General features: G+C 41.8%; 1 protein-coding gene across 3 annotated transcripts in view; it reads right to left on the reverse strand.

Annotated features, from left to right (window-relative positions):
* Nucleotides 1-26,583, reverse strand: part of LOC123020729 (macrophage mannose receptor 1-like) — a 46,682-nt gene that overhangs the window by 10,764 nt on the left and 9,335 nt on the right. For all 3 annotated transcript variants that reach the window (XM_044424853.1, XM_044424854.1, XM_044424852.1), the window contains 19 exons: nucleotides 23,979-24,140; nucleotides 23,297-23,410; nucleotides 22,925-23,068; nucleotides 21,272-21,454; nucleotides 18,535-18,692; nucleotides 17,403-17,516; nucleotides 15,687-15,802; nucleotides 13,557-13,705; nucleotides 13,263-13,462; nucleotides 10,825-10,946; nucleotides 9,884-9,959; nucleotides 9,117-9,252; nucleotides 8,684-8,719; nucleotides 8,421-8,590; nucleotides 6,749-6,819; nucleotides 6,014-6,114; nucleotides 5,073-5,215; nucleotides 3,480-3,594; nucleotides 1,950-2,092 (listed from right to left, as the gene is read on the reverse strand). In XM_044424853.1, the coding sequence (XP_044280788.1) occupies nucleotides 1,950-2,092; nucleotides 3,480-3,594; nucleotides 5,073-5,215; nucleotides 6,014-6,114; nucleotides 6,749-6,819; nucleotides 8,421-8,590; nucleotides 8,684-8,719; nucleotides 9,117-9,252; nucleotides 9,884-9,959; nucleotides 10,825-10,946; nucleotides 13,263-13,462; nucleotides 13,557-13,705; nucleotides 15,687-15,802; nucleotides 17,403-17,516; nucleotides 18,535-18,692; nucleotides 21,272-21,454; nucleotides 22,925-23,068; nucleotides 23,297-23,410; nucleotides 23,979-24,140 (2,453 nt within the window). The remainder of the gene's footprint in view (nucleotides 1-1,949; nucleotides 2,093-3,479; nucleotides 3,595-5,072; nucleotides 5,216-6,013; nucleotides 6,115-6,748; nucleotides 6,820-8,420; nucleotides 8,591-8,683; nucleotides 8,720-9,116; nucleotides 9,253-9,883; nucleotides 9,960-10,824; nucleotides 10,947-13,262; nucleotides 13,463-13,556; nucleotides 13,706-15,686; nucleotides 15,803-17,402; nucleotides 17,517-18,534; nucleotides 18,693-21,271; nucleotides 21,455-22,924; nucleotides 23,069-23,296; nucleotides 23,411-23,978; nucleotides 24,141-26,583) is intronic.

Genomic DNA, 26,583 nt, shown 5'->3' on the forward strand with positions numbered 1-26,583 from the left:
TTTCAGATTGGAGGAGATATGATTCTGTGCTTTTCAGAGCCAAGTCAGATGCTCTGTGTGTAAATACATATCCATTGCATTGCATTCGTGTTGTGCCTAACATAGGATAAGTCTGTACATTGGAAAACCCCGAGGGGGAGGGGGACTTCCCCTGGTCACAGGATGTAGTGATAGCAAAAGGACTCAGTGGACTCTGGCAAACATACTGAAACATACTGAAACCTCCACCCAGGAAGTTTCTAGAGTTGGTTTCTGTGCTGACTTGGCAGCCATTCCCACTCCAATCTTTTTACCATCGCTCCTGGGACTCCAAGAGCAGAAAAGGTGCCAAGCAGCAATGCTGGAGAAATCCAGGATTGACTACAATACATATGGATTTCTAAGAACTGGATCCACAAAATTCAGAGAAGACTGGCCACTCCATGCTATGACAAGTCTACAGACTTTTGATCGATTTTAATTCCCCCAAATCTATGCAAATCTATTTGTCTGGAAAAATGCAAGTTTGCACTGAGACATCAGCCCATCCAAAAATATCAGTAAATTGTGCACACTTGGAAAAGCTAGATGGAATGTTGGAAAATGTGTTAATTTTTATGTCCTAATGTTTGTGGTAAATTGTGGTGAAAATTCTAATGGGTTTTTGTGTGCACTCTTATGCACACTGAAAAAATACAGAAACTGTTAGCAGGCACCAGGACAAAGAATCCACAAAATGCACATGGGACAGGTTCCACAAGGTCTGGATGTCCCTAGAGTCAAGTCCACGCCAGACTCAGAGCAAAAGCACAGTGCATGCCAGGCAACCTTCTATCTCTGAGCCATACGCAGGAGGATGAAGCTGTGAGTGACCCATCTTCTGAATCATGGCAGCTATAGTAGCAGCTATGAAATTGCTAGCTGCTGCTGATTCATTGCTTCTCAGCTAGCTCCTTGGTCTCAAAAGTCTCCTGTTTCCTGGCTGGGCAGCATCTTTGTTATCTCCGTATCATGCCCTTAGCCTAACTCTTTGCCCTTTTGGATGACTCTTCAACCTCTTCAGGAGACATGGATTCTGAACTCTAGCCGTGACAAGAAAAGGAAAATGCCAAGGGAGTACACCAAGCCCAAATGCAAATATGCATACAAAACCCTATGTCTTGACCAATCAGATGGAGACGATACGAAGTACTCCATCTTACCGAACCTCTGTTTTTGTTTTCCTTGGCTAATTGTCTGCATAAGGGAGGCAGCTCTTCACACACAGGGGAGGGGAGGGGAGGGGAGGGGAAGGAGGGCTGTTGCCTGAAATTAAACTTGAAATGGATTAATGGCCATGGAGATTGAAAGAGAGTGTGGAGATTTAAAAGGGAGTCGTGGTGGGGGGCAAAGGGGAACAGTAACCATTAATCATGACATGTAAACATCATTCTTACAAGTTTCTTGGCATTATCAAAGTGCCTCTGAACATATGCAGTGTCCAAAGGGCTGGTCTTACTAGCCATAACAACTCAGTACTTAGGGGATAGATGGGAGATTACTGTTAAGAGAAATGCTAGATAGCAGCTCCTGTTGAGAGGATCAGGAGCACAGGGAGCGAGATGGGAGAGATGTGGTTCCAAACATCTCCACTCTCCACCTTAACTCTGATTGGGAAGTGGCGCATCGACACATTATGCTCTAGCACTTACCTTCTTGCAGAATGCAAACATGGAAAAAATATCCTAGATGGAGTTAAGTATGAATGGTCAAACCTGAAGAACTTTTTAAAAGTTTAATGTGCAGATCTCATTCTGATCAAAACTGATCAAATGTCATTTCTGACACAAGGTTTCTTTGGAAATTGTCCACAGTCCCATTGTCTGTTCTGGATACTTTCCCTGATGTGCTTTTGGTTGTAGGAATGAAACATCAAGGATATTTGTTGCATGTGAGAAAAAGGAAGGAACAACTTTTCAGGCAAGACTTACATGATGGTCTGGAAACCCTTTGCCCCAGTCTGTATAGTAGACACCAGTTCCATCTGTCCAAAGGTAATGACGATCCCAATTGATATCATTCAGTCCAATCCAGGCATTAGCAGAAATGTTTTTTAAGTGCATGGTAAGGAACGCTGAATGAAAATAAAGATAGGTTTTTAGCATGAAGCATTTGGAAGCCACAAACTTTTCATTTACAAGTGAGCACTTATGGATCATCATGAACTGAACTGATGATACTGTGCTCACCTTGATGCTTTTCATATTCCTTAGATGTAACAGCAAAAAAAAAAAAAAAAGTTAAAAATTGCCTAACAGGCTTGGACCAAAGGGCCAGGTAGGCCAGCACATGGCATTCTCTCCCTAGAAGAGCACAAGCACATCATCGAAGGAGACCCAGGGTGATTTCTGGGTGGGCCAGGCAGCTACAAGCTTCAAGCATGCAGGACACGTACAAAGTGGTAAGGGAGGCTGAGGTAATGAGAAACTCCAAGTCACAAGCATCGTTTTAACTGATAAAGGTAGGAGCTTCTGCAAATATTAATTGATAGAAATAGTTGTGAGCGGGCATATTAAGACCTGCACTGCGGCAAATTATAGACAACCAATGTAGAGCTTCTGGCTTCCTTTGTGTGGGAAGGTATATAAACGATGTGAAAAGTTTGAACAGGACTCTCTGCAACTGTGAAGTGCAGGGAACCTTTATTTTGCAAGCAAAATCCTTTTTTTAAAAAAAAAACTCTTACTCCCTTGTCTGCTCTTTAGAAGGCCAGGTCCTGAAGATGAAACTCAAATACTTTGGCCACCTAATGAGAAGGAAGGACTCCCTGGAGAAGAGCCTGATGCTGGGAACAATTGATGGCAAAAGAAGAAGGGGACGGCAGAGGATGAGGTGGCTAGATGGAGTCACTGAAGCAGTTGGTGTGAGCTTAGGTGGACTCTGGGGGATGGTGGAGGACAGGAAGGCCTGGAGGAGTGTTGTCCATGGGGTCGTGATGGGTTGGACACGACTTCACGACTAACAACAACAACAACTCCCTTGTTGTGTATTATTAGGCTGGCATGCCAGGGAAAAATGCCATTATGGTCAATTTCTGATTATATAGGAATACTAAATGCCTGGAAGCCTTTGAGTTTGGAGGGTTCTGTGTATCCAGGGCAGGGCAATAGGACTGTGCCCTAAGTCAGTTTTAGCTGCACTGGGCCATTGTCAAGCTGCTTAGCTATTGCCAGCTGAAGCCAACATATATGTTCAGTGGTATTGCAGAATAATCATGGGCCTTTGCTCATTTTATGACCTTTGCATACTGCGTAGCTAGTGAGCAGCCTGGAGTCCCATGGAAGGGCTCACACTGTGTGTTGCTGCAGTCTGGCCCCAGTTTTCAGATCTACTCTGTGATTTGGGCTTTCTCATGTTATCTGAGTGGCAAGGAAGGAGCCAAATGCAGTAGCTCCAATGGCATGACATCAGCATCTTTTAAAACTGATCATCTCGCATGAACAATTGATTTTAAATTGTACCTTGTACTGCTTTGCTTGATATAGTCACCAGGTTTCCTCCTCGATTCCTGCAATCAGTGCGAGCATCACTCCAGTTTTTCTTCTCATCTTCATGAAAACCAAAGATCTGGAAGCACTGGAGAGGGAAAAAGCCCTCGCTAAAATTCCGTCAATCATGAAAGGATTCATGGAATTCTCAGTAATGAAACCATCAACCAATTTACAGGGTAGCTGTTCTAGACAATTAATGACTTTAGTACAGCTTGAGAAGGAATCCAGAACCAGTGAGGCCCTGTGAGAGCAGGGTTTTCCATTGCCTTTGGGGACAAAAGAAATGACTTAAGATCGTATTTTCTGAAGTTTGATTTTATGCTTGTTTAATGTATGCTTTGTGCCATGAGATACACTTTGTGTATTTTCATGTGAGATGACCTGCCTCAGTTGGCACCCTGAGGAGGGGATTGGTGAAGGCCAGAACAGACCATAAAACCTTTGATACTCCAGTAGAAATGGCTGGCCAATACTGCAGCTCTGCTTGGGATGACGTTCCCCTCATGACATTTTTAACATAGCACATTAAAAAAAAATTTAAGCAGAAAATGCATAGCTTAAACTGTTAAAAATCCCCTTTAATGAAGATCCTAAAGCTATTTATAAAGACCATAGTTCTTTTGGGGTTTTACAGAATTGCTCACTGTTCTATTAATTGTTACGACTGTTTTGAAATACAGCAGCCTCTTCAGGCATCATGGCATGCACAGTGTATGTGTGTGCGAGTCGCAGTGGAGACACCTGGATGAAAAGTTCCACCTCTGATCAGTATGTCTTCATTGCATTTCATTAATAAGTTGAGTACATTTCTAGACTGCCCAATAGCTGAAGCTCTCTAGGTGTATCGCCACAATTAAAACTATAAAGTATAGCATGATAACATGCAATATAAATGTTTAATATTTTAAAACTTCTGTATAAAAAACTGAAGAAGGAAAATAAAACCTAGCAATAGTGCAAAGATAAAATACAGTAAGGGTGCAATCCAGTTGGGAGTGTCTCTAACCCTCTGAACTTGGAGGCTTACATGACTCCTACGCAGGGCAGAAGGACTTGGAGGTGACAGTCACCTGGAGCGCCTTCCATCCTGAAAAACACTTCGACAATTGGTTCTGGCTAAGCGGGGCACCTCAGAGTCCAGCAGGATATCTTGGCAGTGCTGGTCTCATCCCTTTCCCACCCGCAGAATGCTCCCAAAGCCCTTCTTCCAGGCCACTCTTGCACCACTGGAGGCACAGCTGATGTGCTTCTTTCGATGCCAGCTGCAAGAATCGCAGAGATGGAGATCTGAATCCCAGCTACAGAGTTGGAGTGATTTTCCAGCTTCACAGCTGAGGATCATTTTAAACAGGAGAAAAAGAAAGACTAACATGTCTGAGAGCATCAGACGGTCTTTACTTGCTGCTAAAAAGAGCACGAGCTCTCAAATGAGCTCTAAGTATTGAGCTTGGACATAGAAAGCAATTGTTTCATGCTTAAAAACCCAGAAGCATTACTTGCACATATTCTAATGTCGCAAAAAGGCTGGATAGTTGAGATATTTGGAAGGGCTACATTAGTTACCTTGTTATCAAACCAAAGCCAGCCTTCAGCACAACCTGCCAGGGGGGCAGGCATTGTGGGAGCAACAGTTGGGCGGACAGAGCTGTTATGTCTTTCACAGATGAAGCTCTGCTCAACACCACAATTTAGATCATTCCATAAGCCTAAACAGAGAGGTAAAGTTGTCAACATCATATTAAATCACTACCTGCAGAAGAAGTGTCAATAGATCTTCAAGCATATGTTACAAAATATATTTTTTAAATGAATCTTATCTTGTGAGCCACCACTCTTAATTTCTCTGGTGCATAGTCAATTATTCCAGAGCTTGATTTGAACCCACATGACAGAGCAGCCTTGCCGAAGTTAACCAGGACTAGGTCTAGTCAGTGCCTGAAAGAGGATCCGACTGTGCATATACTGTATGCTGCCTTAAGTTCCATGTAGCGAAAAATGATGTGGTATCAAAGTCAACCAGGAAGCAGTCAATTTTGTGTTAGATATTGTGCAGGACATCACAAAGAGATTTAAATCATACATGTGCAATCTATAGATTACAAGATATGTTTTTTCCAAGATCTCTCTTGTTATGGTATCTTGGATATATTATCTGGATTAGGTAGCCGTTAAATTAGAGACTTTAACACCCTGCCATTGGCAAAGGACAACAGTGAAAGCTTTCCATTTCAAATGTATACATGTGGGTGGAAAAATGATTGTGAATACAGATTCTGGGGGCTGGTTCCAGGTTCAGTGAAAGTAAGTCCACTGAAATCAATAGGTCTTCAGTTTGTCATGATTTACTTAAGTCCCACTGAAACCAATGGGTCTACTCTATGAGTGCTGCAGTCTGGAACCAGACCAGTTCCAGCAGTTGTCCTGTATTAATTATTCTTTTGGTGCACTCCCAAACATACACGCACAGCAGCATACGTGGTTAAATACACTCTTTTTCTCCTTACCTGTATTGAGATACATAACCACACAGTTTTCATCATCATTTGCAAAGTTGGGTTCATCATTGGCCCAGGCTTCATATGTCACTGGAGAGCCATCCATCCAGCTACATAACATTATATGAGAGTTTGGGAATAACAATGTAATTAGTCATGCACATATTTACATTTCTGCAGTGCCTAAATGTTAATAGGCACCTCCAGCCAAAGATCCAACGACCAAAATATACATAAATAATATTGAAAGGGAAGGCACTGAATAAAGTCTATAATTTGGAGAAAATGACACATTAATGAAAAACACAGAAATGAAAAGCAATTATCAGCATCTGGTAATAATACATTCTGTTGAATTTCAGAAAGTGCTTCCACTCAAGGGCTAACATTCTTTTCCATATACACCCATATACCTCTTTGAGTTCTTTCCCCAAAAAGACCATCAGATGTCTACCAGCAAATGTCTTTAAATATGTCCTCATAACATTTCTTTATTATCTCCAGTACCTATTAATTTTCAATTCTGCCAATTACCAACTAAAGTCTCCAGGCTTTTCTTCAGCTTTGCCAGAGTTGGTTGAAAACTTTAGAGGCATTCACAGTAGCTTTCTAAAATTAGGATAGTAATGTTACTAGTCATTTTTTCCTGTTTTATATTATTAATTTGTTACCAAACCATGTTTCACCTTGCACATTACAATTTGTGTAAGTATAATTTCATTTTTATATGTTTTGTTCACTTACCCAAATTTTTTATCAAGTCCCAGAATTAAACCAATGTAAGGGTTCTTCATTGACGATACATGGATGACACTCTAGAACATATGAAGAAAGAATACAAAGACACAAGTACAGGTTATCTAGCTTTTACTAGTGAATGCAGCCTGTTTTGCATGTGGAAGAATATCCCCTATGTTGTTTCTACTAAGGCTGCAAGCAAACTTTCATAACTCTTGGAGTTTTTTTTTTAAAGATTTTTATTAGGATTTTTAAACTACTACTAAAAACATCAATCATAAAATACATCGGACATACTGGGTCAGCCCCCTACTACATATTTTTTTTGAACATTGTATAGTCATAATCAAATCCATTTATAACAACTTAAAAACATCTTTAAATCTAAGCCAAGTCCCGTTTCTCCAGCCAGTAATAAAAAAATTCCCAAGTTTGATAGAAGGTAACTCTTGGAGTTTGATGCATGAAGGCGGCACTGCAGAGTGATTGGGATACAGGGAGGAAGTGGCTGGAGGTGGAAGAAAACCTACAACCTAGGAATTGAGAAAATAAATTACAATAAACTTCCTGAATTGCCTTCCAGACGATCTCTGGGTTGGGCAGCAAAGCAAGGGATAGATTTATGTGCAGACCATATACTCATAGCCTACTAGAGTTGGAAGGCGACATAAGGCCATTGGTTCCAATGCCCTGCTCAATGCAGGATTCCATTTCAAAGCATCCCTAAGAGATGCATTTTGAATGCCTCCTGTGTTGGGAGAGCCCACAGCCTTCCTAGGAGTTTGGTTCCATTGCCGTATTGCTCTAACAGTTATGAAAATTTTTCCTGAGGTTCGCTGGAAACTGGCTTCCTGGACCTTGAGCCCATTATTCCTTGTTCTGCACTCTGGGATGATCGAGAAGGGAACCAGGCCTTCCTCTTTGTGACAACCCCTCTTCAAGTCTTTAACTCCCTTAGGCCTACTCTTTTCAATGCTGACTTCCTCAAGAGCATTGCTGGCCAGCTGGTATTAATCCAGATCACCCTCAAGTGGTGTACCAGTGCAAGAAAAGACTAGCAACTCTGGCTGCCAGAACATCCCGTGTGTAAAAACACTGGAGACTCCCTGGCTATGTATGTTATATGCTAAATAAACAGTACTTCCCAAGTATTAGTTACAGCCAGACTAACGTACCTTACTTCGTGTTAACTTTTGGAAAATTTTGGCTGTGGCTGACACCAAAGTTGGCCTAGGATTGCACATGGCTATTCTCCTGTGCATTTATATTTATTTATATTTATGGATATATCACATGCAAGTATCAGCACTAAGCAGCACTTGGAAAAGTAGTGCTAGGATGATGCTTATTACTTGTCTTTTCATGATGTGAAACACTCAGTTAAGGTTGCTTAACTATTGCAAGGTTCTGGCTCCCTAATCGTGCATCACTGTCTAGAATTGAGCTGCAACACTTCCAGCATACACGCCTGTTCCTGCCCACCAAACTTAAATGGGTACCCTCTTAGGGTGCTTTCAGAGTTTAGGTTCCAAGCCCCACCCGCTGAGGAAATGCCTTCTAGATTCTGGAAGAAAATGATCAGTAGACAGAGAAATGGCAGTTCTCAAATCATTTCTCTGGTTCTTTTTTGAACCCTGCTGCATTGGTTAGTGAAACACAGGTTCCATATATTTCTTACATATTTATGCAGGAAGTTTCTTTCACTTTCACTTTCAATGACAACAAGATCACCACTATGCCTCTTGCAGAATGTCCGAGCTTTTTCTGCAGGGACCGATGCATTACTGAAATAGTACTCCTTGTTTCCATATGCAATCCAACCATCTTCAATTATTTTAATTTCAAAGTCTGCAAAGCAAGGAGAAGCAACACTAAGATGGTGCTTCTAACACACTGCATGAATTATAAGGCTTCGTTTTGTTATGAAATTAGCTGGCATACCTAAATCATTTCTTGGTTCTGGTTTTAAGGGCACACCTGCGGGGAAAAAAGCTAGTTTTAAAATTTCCAAGTAACATTTCAATGCACTCTAATTTTTGGTACTGCAAAAGGTCATTCGTAAAAATGGAAGTAAAGGATGATTCATAGCTGACCCCATTTCTCTCCACAAGGGATAACAGTTCAAGAAAAATGATCCGTGTTTTTCTGTACTCAGTACACCTTCAATGTAATACTTGCCTTGTTGTCATCTGAACAGAATACTTTACATTTCATTATGTCACTAAATGAAGTCACAAAATTTAAACTTAGCAGTGAAAGCAGCATGTGCTTAGCACATAACAGTGGGCTTCTCTGAAAGGCAGGAAGAGAGACATTGTAGCAAAAGATACATCTATAGTGTTGCCCCATGAATATGTTGATAAAGGGTTCTTACCTCTTTTTATTTGGCAAATCCAAGGATGCAAGATTTCACACAGAAAAGGCAGCCAAAGTCCAAACCTATAAATTACGCTGCATTGTTTATTTTCACTTCTCAAATATGGGAACAAGGTCCGTGGTTGGAGATCTAGCTACAAGGAAAAAAAATGTGTTACACATTTTTATAAAATACATTTTATTTCATTTTCCACCAGCTGAAATCTTCAAAAAGGAGACAGAATTACAATTGTGACCTTACACTAGTTTGTGGGCACACTGCTCCTTTGGGAGGTTTCTCAGGGTTCACATCAAAAGAGGGCAAAAGGCTTGGCTCACTGATACTTGGCTCAGTCACTTGCTGACCATGGCAATAGCATCTAACCCGTTGTGCCTAGGCATTATTTCATGCATCCCCTGGGTGAAGGCGATCATAACAGCCATCAGTATAAACCAAGCTTGTCCTGGCTGACCGTGCCCACTTTGGACAAGCTGGAATCGAAGCAGCATGATAAGGAGGGCGCTTCCTAAGCAGACTGGATGAGTGCCGTCTTCAGGCAGGGCCACCCCAGTCATCAAACAACGGGCTCTACGTCAGATTGGATATGCAAATCACATTTTTAAAGACTTTAAGGTTGGGTGCTTCTCTGTCTTAACATTGTAAAACACTGCTGTGGAGCCAATCCAAGTCCATTAGAGCCAAAAAGCTTGAACAGGAATATTATTAGTTAAATACTGGTAATGAGCAATTTATTAACAGGACATTTGTACTGATCATTTACTTACAGGTGATCCATCACTCCATGAATATCCTTCCTCAGGGTCCAGACGTCTTAAACCAATCCAGGCTTCTTTAATATTCCTAAAACATAATACGTTATTACACAGAGTCCAGAAAATACTGAGGGTAAACATTTCCTGACATTCTTAGTGATAAAATTTCCATAATTAATAATTTGAATCAAAAACAAATATCAGATATCCATTTTTACCAGCATGTTCCAGCAAAGGGCCAGCCGGTGCTGAGCAAAGGGGAACTAGTACTTCTCATGATTTGGGAGTGATGCTTCTATTAATGCAGCCCAAATTAGCATTTGCCCTGTTTGCAGCCTAATCCCATTGTTGATTCATATTCAGCTTGTGATTTATGACCATTCCTTTTCACTTGCAGTATCATTGAGTCAAGTATCCCCCATCTGGTAATGGTGCTTTTGGTTTCTTTTTCCTAGGTGCATTTGTCCCGTGTGTGGGCGGGCGGGTGGGTGTGTGACTGAGAGACTGAGACAAAGGCATAGAGAAAATTAATGTGTGAATGGCACCTGGGCAATTGAATAGGAGGGTACATGCTTGTGGTGGGATATGAGATATGATTTGGGATGGGGTCTACTTTGGGGTATGGTCCCATCCACTTTGGATGAAGCCCTGGTTACAGCTGGCATTTGACCCCTGGCCCCCCATGTACATGTCTGGGGCCAGTTTGGCCCTGGGCCAAAAAAGGGACTATTAATCTTGAATAAATCAAAGCAGGATTTTAAATGGCACCCCACTTCCAAAATCTATTGTTGTTGCTGTTACTATTAGCATTTCTGCTTTAAGAACTGATGCCAGCTTACAACTCAAGAAGTTTACGTTTTCCTAAAAATTGTAATCATCTTACCCACCCAATTATCTCATTAATCAATAGTGAGCCTTTAAAAAAGTAGCAGCAAGCATTTCATTGAACTCACCATCGTCCAACCATTATCAATTCTTCATTACTATGGAAAGAAATCAGGTCTCCTCCAAGGGCTCGACAAAAATCTAGTGCTTCAAACCAATTTTTCCTATGCTTTTTCTCATCGAGGAAGGCCTAAATATATACAAACACAATTACCTATTTGGCAACAAGCATCATCTTTTATTCTATAGCATCTCTTCCTCTGAACTTTGCTAATTCGTCTCCTTGGCTCATACCATACCTTTTACTCCTTTCCATTCAGACTCCAATTTCTCCTTCCTCATCTGTACCACTTTTGACAATGTCCATCAAACTGTGCCTCTCTCAACATCTGTCTTTATCACATCCAAGCAATTTGTCAATAATACACAGAAGCAGGAAAGTGTGAGCTTCCCTAATACAACGGTTTGAGACACATCCGTGATACAGGGAGCGATATTAGTAGGGCACACCTGACTTACCTGAGATGTGAGAGGATGCACCAATGGTGCTTCTCCCATGTCAATCAATGCAGGAGCACACCTTGACAGCCACAGTGAGAATGGGGCTCTACCTGCTTCTGAATGTATGTGTTGTCCTCTTACATGTACAGGGGAATCCTTACTGGTCCAGATTCTTTAATCGAAAGGAAAACTCCTACATCCAAACAGTGTATTGTCTGTTCTTGCATAGAGTTACCATGGGAAATTGCTTCTGGGCACACCACCACTTCCCTACTCATGCATTGAGTTAGTGGACGTTGGGGATCACGAGTACCCCATTCTCTCAAAAGAGGAATAAGCACTAACCCAGATTTCATGATTTAAAACATGCAACAGGGATGTTGGAATACAGACCTGGTCCCTTGCTGACTAGGGAGAGAGGAGAAAAAAAAAATAACTGGGCTGTTCTAGAATTGTAAACAGAATAAGTTCCCATTCTTATGGGACATGGTTGAGATACATCTTTCTAAATGTAAGAGTTAAGTGTACCTCTTACTTCCTTTTGGATACTGTAGTCTAGGGGGAAATCTACATCTAGCATTTTTACTGGGATAGTAATGCCTGTTTCACTGGCATGCCATATGATGCTCACCCCCAAATGTCCTCCTTTTGCTATTTCCGCCTTTATATCCAGTTATATTGCAACTTTCCAGACCACTTGTATTGCAACTTTTTATAGGCAGTGTTTTTTTCATGTACACATCCCGGTATCTGCTAAACTCGCAGTACTGTTCTGAAGAAAGGAGTAATGGGTCAGTGGAGAAGTGTCCTGTCAGCCCTCAGTTGCTTCTGGCCTCCCTCAATCTCTGACTCACCCAGCAAACTTGACCATAAGTGCAGGGCTGCTTCCCCCTTTTGTTTCCCCATCCTTTGAAAAAAGAATGTTGGCAATTTCTTCTCAACCTGTCCTGATCATTTCCTCTGTTCTCTTGTTTCAAAAAACAACACTTGTCTGCTCAGAAGTAAATCCTATTATCTTCAATGGCCTTACTCAAAAGTGCATTGCATGGACTTCAGTGGAGCTCACTCATAGGAAAGTCAGGTGAGGGGGTGAATGGGGGCCCTGCTTCTGCTAACGTCTCCCCATGGGAGGCAAGGGGACAGCTGCAGGCAGTGACACAGCTCTCCCCTTTCCCTTTCTCTATTGCGCATATATATGCACACAGTACATATCTATATCTATATCTATGTGTATATATATTTACACACACGTGTGCACACGCACATGCACCCCCCACCTACCTATGCACCTTTTTGTGAGGGAAAGAGGAACTGTCACTTCCCTCACTTAAAACAAAAACAAAAACCTCAGTTCCTTTGTTGAATCACATTTGAGCACAGCTGTCGGATTTTGAAAAAGGAGGAAAAAAATCTGCCCACATCCTCTTTCCAACTCCTCCAATTTCTTGAGCAATTGTATTGGCGGTGACACAAGATCACATTCTCAATTACGCATGGCAAACACATTTGGCACAAGTACCATGACTACGCCTCATAAGCAAAAGGGCTCTAGTGTGGCTCTCTGTGCATCGAGGCAGGGACAAGCCTGGCCCAGTCCAGGTGAGTCTGTAGAATTCTTCTTACTGATCATCTAAAGGCAGATTTAATTCGGCATCTGACAGACATGGTCTAGCTACCAGGATTTTCTGCAAACGAAAGCTTGCATGTGCTGTCTGAATTTTCTTCTGGTGTTACCTTTTTTTGGATCATGCAATCTTCACACATTCAGATGATGACTAAGTTCTGGCTAAGGTTTCATTTTTATGTATTAGACCACGCATTTTACTTCTATTTCCCACACTGTGCTTGTGTAGCTCACAGTGTAGAAAACAAACAAGCAGTTAAACTAAAATGAAAACCCTCGAAGGTTTTGAAAGGCTCTGTGAAATGCAAAAGCCATTTGCACCTTTATTCTGCTATTCACTTAAGCAAGCAAGTGCTTGGACCCAAACAGGTATATACATACTTTGATGCAAATGTCTCTGGTTGGGCTTGGAGACCATCCTTCTGGGCACGAGGGTGGGGGTGTTGTTGTCAGGGCAGGGGGAGGCGTCACACCTTCTGCCCACTGTTTGCAGAGGAAAGGCGCCTTCTCCTCACAGCTCACGACATCCCACAATCCAGCCGCAGTTCCAGTCCTCATGGCAACACATCCGGACTGCTGCCCTTTTTGAGGTACAAGACAGGAGCCAATCGAATTGCCTTTCATTCAAATAAATGTCTTTGCATATGACACCTGATTGACATCCGTAGTACATACCAGGCATTCTTGCATTCCAGTGGGTGAATAGAACATGCTCTCCATTGGTCCAATTAAAAGTTCCTGGCTGGTCCACATCTGAAAGGCCAATCCAGAAATATTTTGCAGAATGCAGCCCAACTAGACTTGTCAGGTAGGCCTGTTCATATCTGTGAAATAAATTAGGTAGTGAATGCATCATATGCGCAAGAGATGACTAACTTTTTCAATTAAGTGTGCAGCCTGCTTACCTACACCCTCAAGGAGTGTAAGCCTCTGATCTCAAAATGTTCATGAGTATGTTTCATTCATCCATCCATCCATCCATCCACCCATTCATTCATTTCTGTATTGTGCCACAGCTGAAGTGCTCTGGGCAGTTTATACAATCCATAAAAACAAATGATAGAAATAAAACAAAGCATCATAAAAATCAGAAACAAATGAAACAGCTGAAATCAAATGATAAAAACAAATAATATGAAGAATTAAAGAGTGGCTCTGAAAACACCTGGGGTGCCCCTTCAAACTTTTGGGTGGCCAAATCCATCCTTAAGTGTCAGCAAAGAGGCTGGTCTTGACCTGGTGCAGAAAAGATGACAGATTTGGTGCCAGTTGGGCCACAGTGGGGAGGCTACTCCATATATAGGGAGCCACCACCAAGAAAGCCCTCCCACAAGTTGCCACCCTCTGTACTTCCTTTGGAGTTGGCACTTGAATAAGGATCCAGAGTTTAAGCATAGTGTCTGACTGGATTGTGGTTGAGAGAAGTGCTTCAACAGGCATTGTGATCCTAAGCCATGTAGGACTTCATAGGTTAAGACCAGCACCTTGAATTGGAACTGAAAGCATCCAGTGCAGGCAGGCCAGAACCAGTCTTATATGTTTGGACTTACAGGTCCTGGTTATTAAGTTGAGTGCCACATTCTGCACCAGCTGCAGCTTCTGGACCATCTTCAAGGGCAGTCTCATATAGAGTGGGTTGCAGTAATTGAATCTAGAGATTACCAGAATGTAGACTGCTGAAGCCAGGCAACCCTGTGGGAATTCATCCCTGCCTCGCCGCATTCATGCTGTAGCTAGGCACGCTACGCTCAGCCAATAGTATTGTAATTTACCAGCCAATAGTATTGCAACTTACCCAGCCAATAGCATTGTACTTCACCTGTGTAACCATATAGGCTTGTGACCATATATAGCAATAAGTACGCTTCCTGTTTCCTGCGCCTGCGCATAAGCAATCAGTAAGCATTTTGAATCCTGCGCTTGCGCACAATGATTAGGGAGTTGGCTGATTAACTCGATGGCGATTGGTGTAGGCAAATACAAATGTAACAATCTGTGAATTAATAAAAAGGGGCTGCCGGTGGTGAGGAAAGGGGACATCTTTAGGAGGACATCTTTAAGAGGACATTTTAGGAAGAATTCCTAAAGAAGAACTTCTTTGTTCTCCAGAGTACTCAACCGAGCATGCTTTGAAACTTTATCTCTCGTCTGCAGTGTTTTATTTCTCTCTCTGAACTCTCTCGCGCCGATTGTCGGAGCAGGCACTCCGACACAACCCCTTTCCAAGTAGGGGCACAGCTGGGCCATTAGCCAAAGATGGTAGAAGGCATTCTGAGCCACCAGTGTCACTGGAGCCTCAAGTGACAACGATGGATCAAGGAGCACCTCCAAGCTATGAACCTGATCCTTCTAGAGCAAGTTGAAGATCTCCCATCCAGTCAAGTGAATCTCCCACCGACAGCATCTCAGTCTTGTCTGGATTGAGTTTAGCCTTATCCAGTCCATTATTGTGGACAAACACTGGCTTAGCACATCCATAGCCTTACTGACAATGAACAGAGTTAATTTACCCATTGCATAGCACACGTAAACCTAGAAGCTTTTTCTTCTCTTGTCTCACTGAGCATGGAACCATAAAAGCAACAGTTGAAATTAATTGAAGGAACAGTCAGGCACCAAAAAACACATTTCTTTTCTTCTTTGACTTGCAGTGTGTCTGGAGGAGAAGGAAAAAGCTCCCAAACAACTGGACCAGTTATTTTCTGGTTTGTGGTCTTTCACCCCCACACCCCACACTCTGCACCTCATTACTGTTAAAAATTCCTGTTTCTAAAGTTAATGTTAAAAATGCCTGTTTCTACATACCTGTCCTGCACGGAAGTCAGTGATGCCTCATTAGCTTCACAGAAGCTCTTTGCCTCTGAGAATATTACAGGTGTTTGTCCAATGAAATAACAATGCAAATTATGTCTTTTCCAACCCTGTCAAAAGAACCAGCAACAGTAAGTTATTATAATCTTATTTTGGGGATGCTGCTGAAAGAGCTCCAAAACAAGAATCTTCACTTCAGGGGTCAGAGAACTGGCACCTGCCTGTCCTATGTGTGATGTTAGTGGTGTCATGAATGCATCACTCCTATGCATCAGTGATGTCACCACCTCAAACAGTGAAGGAGGCCATGTACCTCCATAGAAATATGTCAGCTGTTCTGCAATCCTCTTTTGAACCCAGACTGCCTGCACCAGAATCTAAAAGATACTGTGGGAACATCTCCAGATGTTTGATAGAAATCCAGGCAGGAACTCGGATTACTAGGAATGATTTCTGGAGCAGAACAGCTGCCTTTCATAGGATGGTGGGTTCATCTGGTTCTGGTGGCCTACAAGAATGGCAGCACCTCTCTCTGTTTTAGATCCTTTTGCAGTGGAAATGCAAGGATTTGAAACAACAACTACTGGTGTTGAATTGAGAGCCAAATCACAAGACTGGTTGAAATCTACATTTTAGGAATTTGGAGTGGCTACCCCCATTCCTCTTTGCATCTATGAGGAAGGATTTCTATATAATCACCAACATTCTAGAAAAACTAGCAGTCTTCTCTAGGGTGGGGACAGGGAAGACTTCAAGCTTGAATGGTTGTTTGTTTTTTTCTAGAAGTATGAGATCTAGTAAAAATCATTTGTAAAACAATGACTCAGGAGGAGAGGCACATACTCCTAGAACGAAGGGTGTCATGGACCTCAGGATCAGACCAGAAAAGTTGTATTCAGTATCAGAACCAAGGCCACCCTCCTTTCTAGTGGTCCCCTCCTGGTTTTCCACTCAGGCTCTCTTGGGTGCTTCATTTGGATGGGAAAAAGGCTTTTGGCTATTGTGGCTCTTAAGCAACTGTGAGTCAGAAACAATTGCTGATCTATTTTAAAAAATCACCTAGAGTTCTAGCTTCTGTTAACCTTTGTTCATGGGTAAAGAAAGAAAAAAGTGTGCTAATGAAATCTCACCACTCTCCTTGGACAACAGTGTAGGGGAGAAGAGACTTACCGCAGCCAGCAGAGAAAATGCAAAAGCAGTGCACATGGGGGGACCAGACAGATTCAGGAACAGCAGGGTAATCACTCATCAGTGGAGGAGGAGGAGAAGGAGAAGGCATGGCCCATGTTCAAGTTTGAGCTTAGTTTGAGTGTGGGTTGGCATTGAACCATAGGTTCTAATTGAGGTGCAGATTGTCTGAACCCAGCTGAGATAACAAACTATGGTGGACAACTCACAGTTCAAAACCCAACAACAAGCTATGGATTCTCTTCATAAGTTGTTCATGGTTAACCACCCACAGGTTGTTAGGACAACTACGTCCATACATACAGTTACAGAACAACACCCAAGGGTTGTTGTCTCTACACAGTCATTGAGAGAAAATGTGGATGGAAGAGATCTTTTACTATCAATGGTGCTTGTACATTAATTGAAGGCCATTTGCAGGCCATGGACAGCTTCATATTTTCTTTAACATTATTGTAATACTAATATCTGTTTGAGGGTAATACATTTCTGATGCTGCTTCACAGTTTACTATAGACTTACTTTCTTGCAGTTTGGATCAGCTGTTTCAGCTTCCTCAGGAAGAGATGCCAAAGGCTCCCTTTTGCAGATGTAACCAAGCTCCTCTTCACAGAAGTAATCTGCCCAAAACCCATTCTGGGGAAGGAAAGGGGAAGAAATATAAATCCCAATGCAAATGGCTCAGCTTTGCTTACATTTCCTGGTTTTCCCAATGTTTGATGTCTTTCATGATGAAGTAAAACTTGATGAGCTGCACAATGGCAAGAATATTGAAAAGAAGAAGGTCTGTTCCCTTTGCTATTCTCCTAAATCTACCTGCAAGTGCTGTGCTGCCCGCAGCTGTACAGGCAAGAGTGCCAAGGGAGCCAGGAGGGAGGGAGGGAGGGAGAGATCTATCTTAAGGCTGCAGATGATAAACAGGAAATGGGAGCTTTGGAAGTTTCATTGCTAGCTCACTTTGAGAATCTTAGGCTGACATAATCTAACTCATTTAAAATAATTTTAAAATGTATGATTTCAAGGTTGCATTATTCTGCCCAAAAGATAAATCAAACCTATTTTTTCCTAGAAACTTCAAACTTCAAAAGAAACTGCAAAAGGCAAGAAGAGCTGGATTTGGCTGCCTTTATATATTATGTGTATTGTTTTATTTTGTCGTTAGTTTTTATTTTGTCTTTTCTAACCTCAGATGGGAGCAAAGAATAAAAACTGGAAGAATTGAACATACACAACCAGGAGCTGGAAATCTTGTTCAGAACTTGTCTGGTTTCTGTGAGATAAACAGGCATTTCTCACTTAAGAACTGGTTTCATTAATAGCTACTGGAAAAGTCCTTTAAAATTTTGCTCCCTGATTGATAAATTGAATCTAACATTTTATGCCCCCTCTCCAGAGAGTAAGCCCATCAAACCTGGTAGGACTGGCTTCTGAGTGTATATCCATCAAATTGGACAACAGAGGTTGACATTCAAATATTCTTTTGTTGAGGAGAGAAGACGGCTGCAACTGTATGCAGGGTTAGTTGTACTTAGGTCTATCCTAAAGGCATGTAGAACATAGACTGGACCAAAATGTTTAATCTGAGCCTATATTTAGACAGCTTTTCAGAGGGAAGTGCAATTTTAGTAGGAGGGATGGGCTTCCTAGTTTTCACCTCCCCACTCATGGTGACGCAATCTTCCTGCACGTCGCTGATGTGTGTCGGCTCCCCTCGCTGCCACTTGGTAAATCTCACGGGAGCACCGTCACTCCATTCAAAATACATCTGAGTCTTCCGGTCATTCAGTCCTATCCAGAGCACGTCTGTCGGTCCTAAGAACAGAAAGGCATGTTGTTTACTTGCTCTCAGACTTAGGTGTAAGAGGCCCAGTGGTGACCACGTAGCTGCATGTGGTATAGCTGTGGAAATAGGGGGCTATTCATAAATGCAGCCCAATTCAAGTTGTTCATGCACAGCTGCACAGATTATTGGGGAGTGTCTGTGCTGACAGGATCACTAAAATGTTTTGTGTGCTTGCACTGTTGTTAGAAATGAGCAGCATCTGGTAGCCAGTTTCATTTCACATATCGGACTTGGTTGTTCCTCATAGGAGCTATAACAGGACGTATTTGCCCTCTGTGATACTTTTCACCAGCCCCAGAGAGCCCTGCAATTCACCGGAAGCTCGAGCACATGTCTGTTTTAGCTGCACTTTGAAAAGGAGACCATCAGAATTTCTGTCTTGCACATTATGACTCCTGATCCAACTGTGCTGGCAAACTGCGTTCTGACTTGTGCTCTTGCTGTCGTTACGGCATTCATTTGTGATAAATACGAATATAGAAAAGCATACATTTCCAAATAGGACTTTTAGTTTCTGAATTCTGTAAAAAGACCAAATATTCTGGGACTGCTTAGCATTCAGTCCTTGTTTGTGAGTGATTTCTCTGTCTCTCTCTGAGCCTCCTAGCTAAGACGGAGAGTTGGAGTGTTTGGGTTGGATCCAGGATTTCCTGTCCATGAAAGGAAGGGACCTTTGACAAACCTTTTCTGGTGGAAGGTACCTCAGCCTAGTTCTGGGGGCTCTTTCTTTCCCCATGATAGTCTCTGACTCTCTTTGCAGCATTTTTAAAGGAAGAAGTAGTGGAGAGAGGTCCATGAGTGCAGTTAATATAGTATAAATGTGGGTCCAAACTTATTATTACATTGCATAAAACCTGTGGTTTTAAAGAAGACCATAGATACAGTGGGCATGACAGAAATATGGTGGGCTGGAGAGAACTGGTGGGCGTGGTCATCTCAAGTTCTGCAAGGAAGGGCATCCCAACGGAGGTATTTCTCTGCCCATCAAAAGAGGGCAAATCCCCAAACAACCTCCAATGGGCAGATTCATTCACAAAATCACTGAAAATCACTGAAAAAAATAATGCAAAGCAAACCAATTATCAGGTCCCAATGGTATCCATTTGAAAGTTATTAAATAACTTGTGAAATTACTGATTTTCAGGCAAAATATGTATTGTATCTCTAAGACTGGCATCTTCATTAAACCGAAAATTGTAGGTGACGTGGGCTCTTGGCCCTTTTTTGGTCAGGGGGTTGTTGATCATTTGAATTTGCTACAGAAAGTGGTGTTCCCTAATATTTTTCTTGCTGAGCCTTTTAAATTTTATTTTAATTAATTGATTGATTAATTATGTTGCTTTGCTGGCAAATGCCAATGAAAAAAAATCAGTGTGACTTCTTCAATGGTAGATTCTGTCCTGTTGACTTTGTGTTTTTTGGTTCTGAGCATGGTGGTGGGTATGTGGATGAGTTGATCTGGTGGACCTTCTTCACTTCCAAAAAGTTTGGGATAAATTCCCTCACTGAGGATTTTTGAGAAAGGGAATTCATAAGACATGGCCCCTGTTGCACCATCAGATGGTTGCAAAACAGCGAGAGAGAATAGAAGTACATGGTCAGTTCTTGCAATGGGAGAATGTAAGCCGTGGAAATTCCAAAGATCAGTGGCTTTTAAGTTTTCTGACTACCAAAATATTTAGGATGGTTAAAAGAAAAAGCATTTGCCAAAAGTTTCAAAAGTATCTTTCCACATGGAGAGAATGGTTATTAAATCAGTGAATGTGGATTGTTGTACACGAGTGTAAACTGGGACATGGTGGGGGAAAAAATTGCTTCACATAAATACTGATATGGTCAGAGCTGGGAGTGACTGACCAGAAAAGGGATCCTGTGGTTATGGTGGAGAATGCTGTGAAAATAGCCCTGGGATGTTGCCACTGTGAAAAAGGCAACTTCTACCTATGAAAGCAGGAGAAAGGGCCTTGAAAATAAAATTGTTCATATTAGATGCTTTTATACATATTTACTATGCATAAGTTATGGCCACACCATAGCTCAGTGTATAGTTTTGGTTACTTCACTTTAAAAGGGATTGTAGACCCTAAAAAAACACAAGGAAGGGTAACAAAATGAATAAGGGGCTTCAGCAACTCTAGTATGAGAACACAGCCTTGTACGAAAATCAGGAATCTGATAACAGATTTAGGAAGATCAGGAATCTGACACAGTCAGATGAGGAAAGAAGGCAAGTAAAGAGAAACATAAAAGGGAATAAAAGCGATATAACATTATTCCCGGTGTGCAGAAATGGGATAGAAAGGCTTTTTTCTTCCTTTCTCATAAGACTAGGGTCATCCACTGAAGCTGAACAGTGAAAGATTTAGGACAAATGAAAGGAGGTGCTTTTTCACACTATACCTATTTAAACTATGGAATTTTCTACCACAAGATGCCATGCTGGCTACCAGTCTGGATGGCTTGAAAAGGGTTTGTTCTTGTGCTCCATGTGTGCTTATATCCCCCACCCCAAGAATCCAAGAGAACAGATCTTTGGAGATACACTTACTGTAGCCAAGCTGGGAAATGACAAAGCTGTATTCTTCAATGTTGTGTATACTTATTAAATCTCCACCATCCTTTTGACAGGATAATAATGCCTGCCTCCAAGTCTTGGGCTCTCTGTTAAGATGGTAACAGTGATCTACATACCCAACCCAGCCATCTGGGCATTTAACAGTCTTAGTAGGGTCTAGAAAGGTAAAAGACATATTTCAATCAGCATAAATAGAAACATTTTGCACTGTTTTTCAAACTGTGGGTTGGAATCCATCAGTAGGTCTTAGTCAACCTTCAGGTGGATCTCAGTGCTGCATTAGCACATTTTACAGCAACTTCCATATTTTTAAAGTATAAAGCTTTCATGCATTTCCAGAAAGTTAAAAAAAACAGCCAGAAAATTCATGGAGTCTGCATAACTCAGAAAAGCCAGTCACATGCAGCTTCCATTATCAGATTCCTAGTCCTTGACTCTGACATCTCTGAACCTGTGTGTATGGCTATTCTCTTTTGCATGCATCATTTTGAAAACTTTAATTTTAGCATAGATGTGAATATAACCTGTATTTATTTCAAGTACTTAAATGCCACTCCTCAGTCAAAAAGTCTCCTAGAACATTTGCATATAATAAATTAAGCAAGACAGCCCCTTCCTGCAGACTTATCATTGAAAAAGACATGCTACACAAGGAAGAAAAGATGGGAGGAATGAAGAGAGAATTAATTCTTTTAATGGTATGCAGCCTCCTGGAATGGCTACCAGTGACCACAGCAGGACATGAGGCTTCGTGATGGAGAGGGGCAGCACCTTGCCGCTGGACTGTGCAACCCCTCCTGCTAGAATGCTGGGCAAGAAAAATTAATCAGATCCCAAAGATGTGCTTCCATTTGCACATCTTGCAGAAGAAGCAGCACGTGTAAGATTGTGTGCAAGTGGAAGCTCAACGTTGGAATTAGATCTATAAGCAGAAGCACAATGAGCACTGCCATAGGACCTGTCCCTGTTTCAGTGCTGCACGAAGTGGGGCGTATCCTAGCTCTGCAGCACTAGCAGCTCTTCTGCTCCTGCTCATCTAAGCTTACTATGGCTTACTAAAAGGTAATAAAGCAATTTTATGAAGTCATATATAAGAAAAAGAGCCTAAGTGTTAACTTTGTAGTCCTATCATGGGATTCTTATTTTTTAATTTTATTTATACCCCATTTTCATTTCATGATAGAATGAGGTGCTGTATAGATGATTCCCATCAGTTTCCCAACCTTGCTGCAATATATGCCCTATATATGCCCAATATATGTCCCAATATATGGGACCATGCCTAAGATCTGTACTGACAAATAACTCCACTGATAGATTCTGTGCCTCTTGCCACTGGCAAGAAATCCTCAGGTAAGGTCCAGTGAATTGTTTTGTGTTTGGTATATTGCTACTAAAATCAAAAGTGGCAAACCCAGAACTGTGTTAAGGTGGCATCATGGGCTGGAGTAATCACCATATATTTTATCTGTAACTCCCAGCAGGAGTAGTTAACTCCGGGTGAACATGATGGAATTGCAGGCCAAACCATTGGGAGGGCCACAAGTTGCCCATTGGACATGGCACTCTCTATGAAAGGAAACAACGTCTCTATGGGTAAATGTGCTATCCAGGTTACCATCCTACCCGAAGGAATAACAGAAGCATCTGATGACGAGTTTGCTCTTTTGCAAATGTATCCAAGTTGCTGACTGCATTTCTCATTCTTCCACTTGCCATTATGGGCCACCATTAGTCCACAGATTTTTTCTGTTTCTGAACTTGGGCTACCTTTAAAAATAAGAATGAAAGAAATGTAACAATAAGTCTTCATATCCTTTGTTAACACTCCAGTATGTTTCTGTTTACTGTCCTTTATTTGGGGAAAAAAACCTGGACATTGGGTTTTTCAATACTCTACCTCGCAATAAATTCCTTCAAGTGTTTCGCATTTTTGACTATCTAGGAAATGGTGCTTTCGGTTTCAAACTATATTTTAGCTCATAGATGTCCTCTCACCTGGAGCCCAGTTTAAATATCTTAAAGGATGGTTGTCCATCCACTGCCATCCACTGTCAAAATCCAGATTGTTAAGTCCAATCCAGTAGTCAGAAGTCATACTACTTGTTATTCCTATTTAAAGAAAAGAAAATCGGTTAGATTGTACAACATTTTATTTATTTTATTTTATTTATTAAAACATTTCTATGCCGCCCCTTGCCGTAGCCTCGGGGCGGCTCACAGCATACTTGGTTAGGAGTTACATAATTTTGAAGCTAATCATAAATGAAACAAGATACCCCCCCCCACCCAAGAAAAAGACCTGGTGTGCCAGTTTTTATTGTGGCATGACTTTTGTACTTTTCATGGTGTGTATGAAGGAAAAATTAATCAGGTGAAGCTTTTCGTCTGGCATGCAGGTACAACTGTTCATGAGCTTCAGCCAATATATTTCTGCTCATTATACAATTGTTCAAGGTGGTAGTGATCTGCAAAGAATTTGACAATCCTAAGTGAAATGGATCATACACATTTACACTGTTTGAAGGTGTTTTAACCCAGTTTAATTCTTCAGTGGAAGAAAGTATATTCTTTGCTGTGTTTTTGAAAACTCTTACTACAGGTGAGACAATATTTTTTTCATGAAAGGAATGTCTTAAGAGACTGATCACTTTTGCAGGTATGCTATGCCATGTTATACCTGTCAGATACGTTTGCTCATGTAGCTCTCCAATGCTCAATAATTCAGCATTCTGCTGCTGACAGCTTTTTCTTGCTTCATACCATGTAAGAGCTGAGTGGTCGTTGATCTGGTAGAGATCTCCCGTCCAGTGGTTTTTGGTCCAGAATAATTCATCTTTATCTGTAAGCATAGATGAATGACTAGATGAATAGATGACTACTGTGAAGTCATAGTATCACCAGCAGTGAAGCTTCACTCAGTGAAGCAGTGAAGGTGGCCCACCCATCAGGTCATACAGCAACACCTTGCTTGCTCTGACACCCACACCTTGGCCATGGACATCTGCAGAGGGAAAACACGCACACTTAGGGTAGAACTTCCCCTGAGCTTGGGACCCTGCATGCTCATGCTCGCGTGTGGGCCTTCCCCCCAGAGATATCCACACTTAATGCTTGCTTAATAGAACTAGGGAGAGCTGGGTGGTAGTCCCCCCTCTGCCATGGAGCTTACTGGGAGAATATGGGCCAGTCACAGGGCCTATCCTGTCTCACAGCTTGTTGTTGTGAGGATAAAATTGAGAGGGGAAGGGGGCATATATAGCTGTGAGTTCCTTGAAAGGAAAAAGGGTGGGATACAAATATAAATACATAAAAGGAAATGTCAGTGGAAGCTGCACTCCCTGGCTGGTGGAGCCAGAGGCATGTTTGACTGCCCCTTGATCTTGCACTTACCCCTTCACACAAACAGGATATGCAAGGGCTACTCAGGAGTCCCCAATGTTTTTGGGTCAGTGGGTACAGCTGGAATGTTGACCAATGTCATGTTCACTCTCACTAAATGACTGCAATGAGGTCACTTGTCAATTCATAAAATGCTACCATGGTGGCCATGTTTAGTCACAGATGATACATTTGCTAGAAACAAACCTGATGGGAAAGTAACTTGTCCATGAACCATGAACCAAGTACAAGGCAAATGTGCGGTCTGAGCACTGAAACACAGGCACACAGAGAGGGAAAGAGAGCGCTCTTTTGAACCAAAGTAAAGATGGCAGTAAAGGACAGCATTTTCCTTTTGAGGCAGCCAGTGAGGCAGTCTCCATTAATTTAAAGCTTTCAGAAATATCATGAAAATCAAACATTTATCTGGTGCTGAAGTGGAGGTCCTACACCGTGAACTTCTGGCCAGGGCTGCCTTATCTTTTATACTACATTGTATTTTGCGCTTAAGAATGAATAAATATAGTAGTTCTTCTTATAATAGTCACTCAGTCTGGGTTTTTTTTATATAATGATAGGTTTTAAAATATGTGTGCCCAAAAGAGACACAGTCAAAACAAGGGAAAGGTTGAACATGTTGCAGAAATTTGTGCATCAACTACACAATCTGCAGCAACAGTTTTTAGGGCCTTTGTTCTAATTATATTTAGCAACCCCTGTAGACACATCTAATTGCTGGTTGCAATAGGACCTGCAGCTATAAATACTATAAGGTTCAACTGATCATCTATCAAACATTCCTCCCAACAAAGGTGCAAATAATCTTTTCCTGGGACAGGCATACAGTTCACAGAAAAATATATAATGAACAATATCCTCTATTTGTTGAGCCCCCCACACTAAGATCTATGGTAACAATTATATACCTCCCTACCCATCATGCCAAAGGCATAGTCTAGAAATATAATTCTGTATACAACTTCCTTAGCTCCAAGTGAGCTTGAGAGGTTAAGATAATTAGAGAAAGATTGTTCAGCCTACTAAAGATGGCACCACCTGCTAAATCCTGTTTGTTGAACGGGTTCTGCTTTTTTATTTGTATCCTGTGAAAATGGTCCATCGCTAATTGTTACAGATTCACTCAGATGAAAGGAAGTCAGCAAGAGAGAGGAATAAACCAGTGTTTAAAAACAGGAAGAGTTGAGCTACCCTTGTCCTTCTGTTCTGAATAGGAATATTTAGCCAGTCGATGATTAAGCATGAAAAGAGCACACAGCGCTGTTTGATTTGTCTCAGTGAAGGACTTAACTAAGCCTATCTTATTTCTGTTTTTTTTAGATCAAGGGTGGGCAACCTGCACCTGCCTGAATGTTTTGCCTTACATCAGTGGTGGCGAACCTATGGCATGCTTGGCACGGCGGGCATGCAGAGCCCTCTCTGTCGGCGCGTGAGCCAAGTCGCCCCAGCATTGCCCCAGCAGCCGAGCATCAGATAAAAGCGCACATAGGGGCCATGCACATGCTTGGAAAGGAGTAGTGGCGCCAGGCGACGATTCCTTAGCCGCAACTCATCCGAGCTTTCTCATGGTCAGTCAGTGTATTGCCAAGGATGGATGGATGGATGGATGGATGGATGGATGGATGGATGGATGGATAGATAGATAGATAGATAGATAGATATTTGCTTGGACTGGCTGTGAGGTGTTTTTTCTAAACTAAAACCTCAGTTTTCAGGTTTGATTGCACTGTTGGCACTTTGTGATAAATAAGTGGGTTTTGGGTTGCAGTTTGGGCACTTAGGCTCTAAAAGGTTCACCATCACTGGGTTAGGGTTAGAGAAATGAGGTGTCCTGTCATGAGTTTGATGGTTGGAATGTGTTTGGAATGGGCAGAAATGCTGAGCTG

This window comes from Varanus komodoensis, unplaced genomic scaffold, assembly GCF_004798865.1.
Source record: "Varanus komodoensis strain SLA01 unplaced genomic scaffold, ASM479886v1 scaffold15, whole genome shotgun sequence".
In the NCBI taxonomy this organism is placed as follows: Eukaryota; Metazoa; Chordata; class Lepidosauria; order Squamata; family Varanidae; genus Varanus; species Varanus komodoensis.